The sequence below is a fragment of the Pinus tabuliformis genome, chromosome Q (assembly GCF_031772625.1).
Source record: "Pinus tabuliformis cultivar Carrire ecotype Pingquan chromosome Q, CPIR1, whole genome shotgun sequence".
Classification (NCBI taxonomy): Eukaryota; Viridiplantae; Streptophyta; class Pinopsida; order Pinales; family Pinaceae; genus Pinus; species Pinus tabuliformis.
Genome location: NC_142296.1, coordinates 991,054,743 through 991,066,898, shown reverse-complemented (window position 1 = coordinate 991,066,898; position 12,156 = coordinate 991,054,743). Strand labels below are relative to the sequence as shown.

The 12,156-nt window shown below is 43.6% G+C and overlaps 1 protein-coding gene across 1 annotated transcript in view; it reads left to right on the top strand.

Annotated features, from left to right (window-relative positions):
• The window catches only part of LOC149222802 (uncharacterized), a 103,147-nt gene extending 92,119 nt beyond the window's left edge, over positions 1–11,028 (top strand). The window contains exon 4 of the mRNA XM_089387681.1: positions 10,891–11,028. Within this exon, the coding sequence (XP_089243807.1) occupies positions 10,891–11,028 (138 nt within the window). The remainder of the gene's footprint in view (positions 1–10,890) is intronic.
• The last annotated feature ends 1,128 nt before the right edge of the window (positions 11,029–12,156 follow it).

The following is a 12,156-nucleotide window of genomic DNA, read 5'->3' as shown; positions in this document are numbered from 1 at the left end:
CACTCGTTTAAAAATATAGGGGCCCATCCACAAAGAATTAAATTTTCCTGCTCCCAATTTATCGGATTCTTGGTCGTAAAGCAAGACCAAGTCACCTTCTGAGAAGACACGGGGTTTGACATTTTTGTCGAACTGCGCCTTGACTCGTTTCTTGTGGGCTTCGTTAGCCAACGCGGCGTCACGACGGGTTTCATCCAATTGGATTAATTCCAAGAAACGTGCCTCTTCTTCTGAAGTTCCGGGGAGGAGATCAATTGCGAGTTTAAGAGACGAAATTTCACACTGGACTGGTAAGACTGCCTCCAGGCCATACTCCAGTTGGAAAGGTGTGAACCCAGTCGCATTCTTTACCGATGTTTGGTAAGCCCACAAGGCTGAGTACAGGATTAAGTGCCACCTTCTTTTGTGAACCCCGATCATCCTTTGCAACATACGCTTCAGGACCTTGTTGATTGCTTCAACTTGTCCGTTGGCTTACGGATAATACGGGGTAGAGCTGTCATGAGATAGCCCTAGCTTGGCAGCTAATTGTACCATCATGTGATTGCGAAAATGCGATCCATGATCTGTAACTATAGCCTGTGGTACGCCGAACCTGGTGACTACATGATTGAAAAAGAAAAGGGCAGTTGTTTCACCAGTGCTATCCAATGTAGGCATCGCCTCGGTCCATTTGGTAAAATAGTCAACGGCGAATATAATATACCCATGCCCCCTCGGTCGAGGTGGGGTTACATTGCATGAAATTGATGCCCCATTTGGCAAAAGGCCCAACAAAAACTATTGGCTGTAAAGGTGCGGGCGGTCTTCTGGTTTTGCTATCAAAAATTTGACAAGCATGGCAACTTCTGACTGCGATTATGCAATCTTTGAACATGGTTGGCCAGAAGTATCCTGCTCGTAAGATTTTTTGTGCTGTTGCATATCCATATTGATTCCCCCCACACGCACCTGAATGACACTCATTCAGGGCTTTTTCGGCCTCCTCATGGGTAAGGCACCTCCTCAGGACTGTATCGATACCACGACGGTAAAGCGTATCACCGACGATCATGTAGTCTTTTGCTTGGTATCGTATACGTTTCTGTTCTGAGTGAGAGGTGTTAGGCCTGAACTTTTGGGTTTGGAGATAAATTATGATATCTCCATACCACTCATTGCTTGTAGATATCAGAAACAAATTCTCGTCCACAATTGATTCTTCGGAGGTTTCATCGTTGGACGACGATGGGAGATCACACAATAATTCTGCGAAAACTAGAGATTTCTTTGATTTGGATTTTACAAATTCTAGATCAAACTCTTGCAGGATCGCTATCCATTTTGAATATTTGCCCCCCAGCAACTGTCGCGACAGTATATACGTCATGGGGTTGCAATCTGATAAAATGGTAGTTTTCCGAAAGAGGACATAATGTCGAAACCTTTGAATCGCTTGAACAGCTGCAAGCGCTAGTTTTTCAACATAAGAATATTTAATTTCTGTATCATTTAAGTTTTTACTTAAATAATATATAGGATGTTCAATTCCATCGACTTCTTGAACTAAAACCATCGCAATGGTTGTATCCGCTGCAGCCAGATACAGGTTAAAATCTCTTTGATAGTCTGGGGCATACATTAATGATGCTCTTACAAGAGAATCTTTCAGAGCGTCAAAGGAAGCTTGCGCGACCTGATCCCAGACAAAAGGTACATCCTTTTTCAAAAGGCGAGTATAACCTTTAGCAAGTTCTGCGTAATTTGGAATGAACCTCCTCAGAAAGTTTGCTTTCCCTTGGAGTTTCTGAATCTGAAGCAAATTTGAAGGTGGAGGCAAATTAATGATTGCCTGAACCTTGCAAGGATCGAGACGAATCCCATCCTTAGAGACTACAAAGCCAAGTAAACGACCAGAACCGACGCAAAACACACATTTGTGCGGATTGAGTCTTATCTTGTAGTGTCGGCAACGTAGAAATATCACTCTTAAATGCTGCGGATGATCAGTCCGCTTTCGCGAATGAGCCGGAAGGTCGTCGAGATATGGTTGAACGATGTTCTTGATGTCATGGAAGGCATAATTCATTGCCCTCTGAAACGTCGCCCCTGCGTTCTTTAAGCCAAAGGGTAATTTTCGATAAGCGAATGTGCCCCACGGACAGATGAATGCAGTCTTTGACTGGTCCTGTGGGCGGATATTTATTTGATTATACCCCGAAAATCCATCCATAAATGAAAAGATTTCACATCCGGCGCATTCATCAATTATCTGGTCGATGAAGGGTGTAGGGTAGTTGTCCTTTGGACAAGCTTGGTTTACATCCCTATAATCGACACACACTCTTATTGTCCCTTGTTTCTTCATAACAGGGACAATATTCGATACCCAATCGGTTAGAGGAACCAGGTAGATGAAACCAGCATGGAGGAGCTTTTCAACTTCTGCTTTAATGGCAGCGGCTTTCTTGGGGTGCACCTGCCGAAGCCGTTGTCTTACTGGTTTGACATCAGGATACATTTTAATTTCATGTTCAACAATACTCGAGTCAATGCCTGGCATTTCATCATATGACCAAGCAAAGACATCTCTGAACTCGCAAAAAAGAGCGTTATATATTTCCAGTTCTGAAGGGGAACAACCTTTGCCGACATAAATATTCTCTACAAAATTTGTTTTAGTCGAGATATTTATGGCTATAGTCTCTTCAATATTGGATAAGTTTCGCTCTGAATCCACCATATTTACAGTATTTGATAGGAATTCAAAAACTGAAGGGTGATAAAGGTCATGTTGAGTATCTTCTTCATATTCTGGAGGAAGGGAACGATGGTGGTGATCATTCCATGGTGCCCCCTCAATCAACATTGATTTTAGAATTCCTTCGTCAGTCCCATGTACTTTTGACCAAGGATCTAATGGGGTACCATATTCTCTAGACCTATCTACCCAAACGCTTGACGAGCGTTGATTTGGGTTCGCCTCCCATGCCCGAAACATTGATTGCTACAATATTTCTATTGGGCTTGGGGGCAAAACCCTGGCATGATCCATGTCGATATCATCTTCTGCGACCTTTGTGGAAGATATCATGTTGCAGGTTGCTACCAACGCTATATTTCCTATGTAGATAGGAGGTGGAAGCACGAAAGTTCCCATCATCGTAGGGTCTTTCAATAGACCTACTCCGATATCTTGAAGCGAATGGTTGCTTCCATGGATCATGGGAATGCTTCCTGTAACTTGTGAACCATTAGGGAGGAAGTTTTGTTGGTCGACGATCGTAATCCCTCCTTCAAACGGGAATGCGATCTTCCTAAAATAAGTCGACACAACAGCTGCCATGGCATACATCCATGGTCTTCCCAGTAGGATGTTGTAGTCAAGATTACCATCGATGACTTCCACATCTATTTCTACTGTTTTTCCTCCCAGTTCAACCTTCAAGTTATTAAGGATACCGTATGGGGTATAAGTCCTTCCGTTGAAATCTTTTAATGTCGTCGAAGATCGCGATAAGGTTGGAGATCCTAAAGTTTTCCAGCAACTCATCGACATAATGCATGTAGATGCTCCCTCATCAATAATTGTTCGGTGAACAGTTTTGTTGAGGGCTTTCACTTGAATAAGGAAAGCTAGTTGAGCTGGTAACTGAGGATCATATCCTTTGTGATCGAAGGATACAAGATTGGAATCCTTAGGATCAACCCCACCAATAGCCGATAACAAAGCCTGCCTTTGGGATGGGCAATTTTGTAGTACTTCAAGAGTCGACATAGCGGATGGCGATTGTGCCAAATCTTCCACTATGTTATAATGCTGCGCCGCTCTGGCGCGAGGATTAAATGTCGACTTGTGTACTACCCCCTTTCGCAGTTTTATTTTTAATTCAGGAATGACGGGTGGTACAACTTCTGTCGAAGTTGTTGTCGAACTACTTGGTTGATCTTTACCTTTGTCGTTCGACATCTGCGGATTCCCGTAATCTTTGCTCCTTGTCGAAATCAAAGCATCATTCTGTTGTTTTGAAACCGACAACATAAGCACTTGCGACGGGGAAGAATTTCCACTATCAACCAGATTTTGACCTGGGTTGGGAAATGGATCAGTTAACACAGCTGAGGTTTGTGAACTTTTAAAGAACCTTTTAAGCTCAGCTTTATAGCGACAATTCCTTGTCCAATGATCCTCCTCATCACATATTTGACATGGATTATTTGGTTTCCCTTTCCCAGGAGGGTTTGAAGAAGTTTTTCCAGGAGATGACTCACCCTGTTTCTTCTTTTTCCCTTTGTTTTGCTTCTTCTTGCTTCCTGGTTGATTGGTTTTTTTGCCTTTATCTGCTGATACGGCATTTACTTCCGAAGCAAGAATTTCATCTTTTGCATTTTGATCCGAATTCTTACGGGCTTTCTTAGACGAAGCCTTTGTCGATTTCGTGTTTGCCGTGCCAATTTGTTGTGGGGAAAAATGCCTATGTAGGACGATCCTATCCACCTAAGGTGTGACAGTGCCTTAGCAACAAACAGATATAGCTATTCTGGTTTCTTCCTTTATGAAATGTGAAAGAGGGGAGATTGATAGACTTACCGTTGTCTTCCGTTTGTCCCTCGATCTAGATCCTCTTCTCTTTGGGTGTTCACAGCTACTTGCCTCCTCGCTTGCTCAAGAGAACAGCTACTTGATTCCCACGAGATCACAAGAGAACAGCTACCTGTGACAAGAGAACAGCTACTTGCGACAAGAGAAGAACACAACACAAAGGCAAATATTCATATTCATAAATGATTCAGGATTAGAAGTAAATCAAATACACTAATGCAATCATACAAAATACACCAGCATATAGGAAAGAACCAAGATAGCTTTATTGATTGATTACAAGGTTCAGGAAGAGATACAACCCAGAGGGCTCCAATCCAGCATCTCCTTCCCAGCAGAATGGAATTCCTTCTTCAGCTCCCTTCAAAGCATTAAGCACCCAATGTTTCCAGTCTCAAACCAACAGCAATTCTTTGCAATAACAAAATTCCCTCCTCTAGATCTCATGGAGGAGAGATCTATATATAGTTATTTTGGAGAGAGGATGAGTCAGCTTGAGATCTGACTAGTGTCCTCTCCCTCTCTCAGTTCTTGAGTCCACTTGGAGGTTCTTGCTTCCACTTGGAGATTTGGAACCTCTTACTCATCACCAGTCGAATTCCCTGAGGCAAGTGTCATTTTGGAAGCTTCCTGAGCATTGACACATTGAGGAATGAGCCTGCCACTTGTCCAAACTCGCTCAGCGTAGGTAGCTAGTGTTGGAGTTGAAATTCAACGCAGGTAGCTAGTGTAGCAGTTGACATTCAGCGCAAATGCTCAGTGGAGCAGTTGACATGATCCTGAATTGACTTGTTTTTGAGTGGTTTCAGGTGGAGAACTTCTGTGAATTGTTGTGGTTAGTTAGCCTTGTTCCTCTAGGGGTAGGAACAACATGTTTAGGGACTTTGGATCCCTTAGATTATGGACATTTCATGCTCAATGCTGTAAGGCACAAAAATGTCTATAACACCCCAATGTGAACATTGTTCTCCGAAGTGGAATTACGACAGTGGATGATAAAGGCAAGCAGCCAGAAGATAGTACTTGGGTTCACAAGGCTTCGACAAAAGAACTAGAGTTTGATTTGGAGCGTGCTAAGGAAACTTTCATGGAAGCTAGGAAGAGCTTCGTTGATGCCTCCACTTCAGGAAGCAAAGACAGACCGGAGCTGGAAATGGACCCATCAATGCTCACGACGTTCCTAGAAACATGCATGAAGCTACTGCGTGACAGGAAGGCTGTAAAGGGATTGCAAGAACTCATAAATAGATGCGCTGTGACCATACCAGGGGAACCGCGCGTAGTTCGGAATATTGGAAAGCATGTGACGAGGACAGGAAGAGAAATGAGGTTGACCACAAAGATTGGAGAATATGAGATGGACCTGTTAACACCCAGGTTGTTCCCAAAGGAAACACACTGCACAGGAGCAAAACTTGAATTCCTGTGACAAAGGCCACTGTGAAAGGTGTATTCTGAAAGTGCAGCAATTAAGAATTACACTTATCTAGATTACAGCTGAAGAAAACATTCATAAACAACACAGATTGAACTCAGGGTACTCAGTGAATAAATCCTGAAAGTTATTCTTTTTCCTTGTTGCTTAGTATTGAAAATCAGATAACATATATGGATTTTAACAAAACAACTAGTTGACAGAGAGAGTTACAGAGACTTATTGTATGGTGAAATACACAGGAATCCAGCAGTTATCAACAGACACCAGAACGCATCCAACACTTCAGAAATCCGAGAAATTCCATCACTTTCTTTATTAAACTTCTGAAAGGATTACAGCATAAGAATTTCTTTAGGAGAAATCAACAACAACCCTTGCAAGCTCATGCGAAGGGGGCTTTATAGCAACGTTTATACAAAATATCTCAGGTATTGAGTCATCTGAGAGAGAAAATATCTTCATAAATGCGTACAGAAAGTAGGAAAAGAAGTTATTGCAACTTTGAATGCAGCATAAATGCTCTTTATGTCTGTCAGAGGATAATTTTGACCTTTGGAGGTCATTGAGTCGGTTGCAACGCTTAGCTTTAATGCTGATAAATGCGCCTTTATTTCTTGCTGCGCTGTATTTTCTCGGCCCTGCCAGCTGTAGTCTTCTATCTCTGCTTTGTTGGCCGATCCATCTGCTGAGTTGGCTCAGCTTTAATCCGTCGTGCATGCTGATTTTGTTAAACTTTGCTTTGCATGACAACTGATATTTTTAAGAAACAAAATTGTTAAGTGACTCCCTGTTTACAAAATCTTCTGTATTGCGTTTGTCCACCATTCTTGCGTAGGGAGTTGATGCCTGAGAATAGCATCCATTGTCTCCTCTGCCTCTGTGTACTTGAAGAAATTGGGAGCCACCCCAAACAGGTGATTGATCTCATTCATTATAAAAAACAGATTTTCGACTCTGTTGTAAAGAGACTGTCCTGTGGCTGGCCCTGTTTCCTCTGAGGTGCTGGGCTTATCACTGATCTGGCTAGTGGAAAATGTATTGACCCTTTTAGCATACTGGTCATGTGTGAACAATCTCCCTGCGCTGTTCAGTAAGCCAGGGAGTCCTCTGCTTTCTAACACTTGAAACTTTTCCAAAAACTTGTTCACCTCAGTCTGCATATCCTGGGTTCTTCTCTCCAATGTCTGCACTAAGTTTCTCAGTGTGAGAACCCTTTTAACCATTTGGATAGTCTCAGTTCTGTTTGTAATTCCCATGGTAGCCAACTGAGAACTTGTTCTATGGTTAAGTACATTGATCATTCTGGTGGCCACTTCAGGCATATTGCCCAATGAAGCTCTTGATCTGTAAATCTCCTTCTGTGCCTTTGGGATGAGCTCTAACTGCTCATGGATTGTCTCAATATATGGCCATTGCTCATTGATAGATTGACCAATGTTAGCCCACAGCACTATTTTAAGCTCAGCCACCACCTTGTCTAACTTGAGCTCATTTTCTAGCTCTTTGATCTTGTCTTTGAGGGCTTTGATTTCCCTGCCCTTTTCTGCCACTTCTCTCTTTGATTTATCATGTCTGTCATTTACCTTGGCCAACTTATCCCTGGTCTCATTTAACTCTGTCATTTGAGCTTCCAGGATTTGGATTTCATTCTTCAGCTTTTGCATATCCAGGCTTTGGGCCTGCTCTGTAGTTGTTGGCACTGCTGAAGTAGATGTTGCTGTCTGTTCAGTCTATTGAGGAGGAGGAGCAGTGATAGGAGCAGTTTCCTCAAGATTTATGATTTGAGGAGGAGGCTGAGAGGTCTGACCCTCTTCTCTTTGTTTTAATGCTGCTTGCAATGCTGCCTTTGCAGCCTCTGATTCTCCTAATTTCTCTTGTGCTTGAACAAGCTCTTTATAAATGGAGATCAACAAATCTGTGGTATCTTTCTCATGCCTTTGTTGGGCTACCTCATCTGTCTGAGGGTGCATGGTGGCTGGGAGTTTGATTTTCTTCCTCATGGCAGCCATGTCAGCATCCCTCAACTTCAAGATTTCCTGTATCCCTGAAATATTTTTGGGATCATGCCCAATTTCAACGATTATGTCTTCCAGGGACCTTATTCTGTTGTCCTTCGCCTGGGATGATGCCTTCTCCAATTCCAGTTGAGAGGCTGTGGCATTGAGGCTGCTCTTTAGTTTGTAATTTTCTAATGTTTCATCTGCCAAGGAGGCATACACCATCTCACCAGTCTGTTTATGCAGTTCAATTTTGTCCATTGGGTGTATGTCTTTGGCCATGACTTCCAGGTTGGTTCTGAGGTAATCTGAGGCAGATTGGGGATGCAGTGCTGTGGGCATAAAATGACTCATAATCATTTTGCCCTCACCTACATCAAAGGCAGACATAAGTCTTTGCTGATTGGTAGGAGCCATGTTTAGCAGGTGATTGTACAGCTGTATTTTGATAGGATCACTCCTCCTTTTGATGTCTATGAATTGTTGTTTGATGCTTACTTGTCCTTCTTTTTGCTGGCTGGAGGAGCTGACCTCCCCTCCCATAGTCCTGTCCTGTTCCTGCTGGAAGGAACTTGCTGAAGCTTCTCTGCTGGGTGGGCCCATGCCCAATGCTTGTCTTATTGCTGCATCATCCTCAGAAAAGTCATTTAATCTTTGTCTCTTCTCTCCCTGGTTGATAGATGAAGTGAGAGGAGTTTCTCTATCCCTTTTTCTGCTTAAGTCCTCCTTCTGTGGAGTTTGGAGGACCGAGGCATCAGTGGTGATTTCTGGCCTAGGAGGCACTATGTTCTGAGCCTGTTGCTCAGTGGAAGTTGGGGTACCCACCACTCTTTCCTGCTGCAAGGGCTGTTGTCTGTCAGGTTGACCTTCTTCATGCTGCCTTTCCTGCTGTTGTTGATGCTGTTGCTGCTCTGCTTGCCGCTGTTCTTTATCTAGTTGCTGTGGCTCTATCTCCATTTCCTTTTCTTTTCCCTTCTCTGAGATGTTTTCAACAGCTTTTGTAGTTTGCTGTTGGGCAGTTGAGGAGGATTCAGCTGCTCCCGTTTGTGTGCTTGGAAGTGTGAATACCTGTGAACAAAGCTCAAGGTCAGCCAACTTCTTTAGATTCCTTAGTGCCCTCTTGTTCAGCTCTTCTTGTGACAAGGGCTCTTCTAAGGTCCCTCTCCTCCATTTGTCTTGGTTTGCATATTTTTCAATGTGAGGGATACTATGATGATCATAGGCAGATAATTTATATCTGAGCCTCCTCATGGATATGAAATGATTAGGGTCATAGGGTACCCATATGAAACTGGTTTGCAGGCCAAGGGCCTCAAGCATTCTCTCTGCTTCCCTCCATCCTTGCTCCCTCTCGTTATAGATGAGATGGCCAAGTTGGCTTTTCACTTTTAACTGTGCCTTTTTGCCTTTTCCTGAAAAGTGAAGCACATCAACTCTGCCAAATTGCCTAAAATACTCTAGGGCAAATAGCCTCATAGGCACATACTTAGGTAGTTTGAAAGGAGGTAGATCACACCCATATATCCTGATGACAGTGTGATGTTGGTAGAAGTACCAATCCCCGATGCTGTAAGATTTAGACAGCTGAAGAATTCTCTGCATGTCATCAGTGAGTCTCGGAGGAGGTGAGCTCATCAGCATTGCCATAGTTGGATGGATGAACAGATCCATGAATTCACAATAAGTGTATGGAGAATCAGGTGTAGAGTGGAAGACAGAGGACCAGTAGACCACTGATCTGGGATTGCCTTGGGCATCCATTCTTTTGATTGAAAAGTGAAATTTCTCATGTTGATGGTACAAGATCAAATGGTAGATGTAGGAGGTGTATCTGAACATCCTATCTCTCCTCAAATTCATCAATTGCTCATGAATCTTGTCTGATATGTAGGTGGCATAGTCATAGCAGATTGGTGACTTGCCAGGAGAAAACATAAGCATCATTACCAGCACAGTTGCATCAATATGCTCAATTGAACTATATCCCAAGATGGGAGAAATCATATCTGCAAGGTCTCTGCCCAGCTCATTGAGGTATACATGAAGAATTGGAGGGCCCATCACAATGTTAGTTTTGATGTATAATTGATTAAATTTGACAATTTGAGCATCTGTGAGTTTATCCCCTTGTTTTATCAGGTTTACCAGTGATAAAGGAACCAACTTCTTCTGAGGGTTGAAGCAAAGCATGTCTCTGATAGCTTGAGGGGTAACATAGAAAAGTACTGAACCAGATGGATCAACAACAGCTCTCTGAGAAACATCATATTGTTCAGCACAGAGGTGGATTAGTTCAGGGAACTGGTTGACCTGAGGGAGCTTAAAAATAGGGAGGAAAGAGTCCCATAAGCCCAATATATCTGTCCCATTTTCATGCTTGGCTTTCAACTCATTCAACAGATGAATGTGGAATCTGCTACTCATAAGCTTTTCTTCTGTAATTTGGTAATCCATATCTGCCAAGGCTTGCCATTTCAAGTCCCTTTGAGGGGCATTCAGAGGCTGAACATTTAGTACTACAGGAGGGACTGATGGGTCCATGGTTTTTCTAGGATTGTGGGTAGAGTTGCTATGCAGAGCAACACAATCAGGTTTTCTTCAATGAAAGATGTGAATTGTAGAGGACAGAGAGTGAATGGGAAGGTTGCAGCAATTGAAATACTGCTCTGAGCCAATAAACCAGTAGCAGGACCGAGCAGAGTGTCTTCTGTGGTGAATTTGGTTACTGAAGGTAGCTGGTTCACGACTGCGCGAACTATCTACAGATTTCAGTTCAATTTGTCCAATGTGGCCTTATAGGAGTGAAATGGATGCACTGGCTGGGTATAAGTGCTGGTTACAGTGTACTTTAATGGCGAAAGCCGAGTTTTCAGGTGTGTCCACAGATTACTCTCGGAATTACGGATAAAACAGACTTCTGGGATGATTATCGAGAATACCTGGTGAATTCGTCGGCAGGAATGGGAAATGCGCAAGTGCTGGAGGCTCTGGCGGTCTCGGAATCCCTTTAGCAAGCTGGTGCTGGTCTGGACGTGAGCCACATGCAGAAATAACAGTAGAGCTTTTTACCAAAAGTAGAAAAAACGTGAAATTTTGGCCTAAATATGGAATTTTGGTAATATTGGCGCGCTTTTTTGCTGACGTCAGCATGACGTCATAGGTGGGGTCAGGGTCGGATGACGTCAGCAGGACGTCATCAGGCCAGGTGGCGGGCTCTGATTGGTCCAGGGGGATGATGAAGTGGCATGACAGATCGGCCAATGGTTGAGCGCAAAGGATGACGTGACGGCATCGGTGGCAGTGACGTGAGGTGACGGGGAGCTGACGTAATACAGGTGGGATGAGGGAAACCGGAAACCGTCAGCGGTTTCATATCGCACCGCTTACGGTACGGGGGAGGTATGTGTCAGGTGTACCTCCGACGGGCTATGGCGGGGACGCGTGGCTGCCGCGTGACGTAACCAAAATACGGCCATCGGAAGATAACTTTCGGACGGGAGATCCGCTCCGATGCAACGATGGTCGTCAGATCTGGGGAGTCTGATCGGACGGCTGTCGGGGAACTGATGTGACCAGGGAATAAGGCGGGTAAACAGCGGACGTCGGAACAACTCCGCTGCGAATAGAGCCGTTGGATCTTCAATCTTTTCATCGGACGGCTGTCGGGAGGACGAAATAGTCAACGCATATGGTGGGGGGCGGGGATTATTTAATGATTATTCTCGGCATATGTGCATGAGCGGAGAACATTGGACTTATGGGTTTTCGTGGAATTTTTGTGACTATGCGCCCGATCTTTGAACTTTGGGTAAGGGGGAACAAGTGGGTTTTGATGTATTTTTAGCAATTTTGAGCGGGTAAAGGTAGAAACAAGGTTTTATAGGTTTTTATGTGTAAATGGGGGCCAAAAGTGAGAAAATGGATTTTAAAAAGGGGAAAGAGGGTTTGGCTTAGGCTTATCAAAATGACCAGATGTCATTTGATCCCTAACATAGGACTTATTGGCTATAATGCCAAGGGGGTGGGTATTTATATAAGATTTGGGGTTTATACACCATGGTGTTATCATTAGTAGGGGAAAGGTGAAAATAGGGGAGTTACATAATAGAATTAGAGGTTAATATGGATGAGGAGGGTAA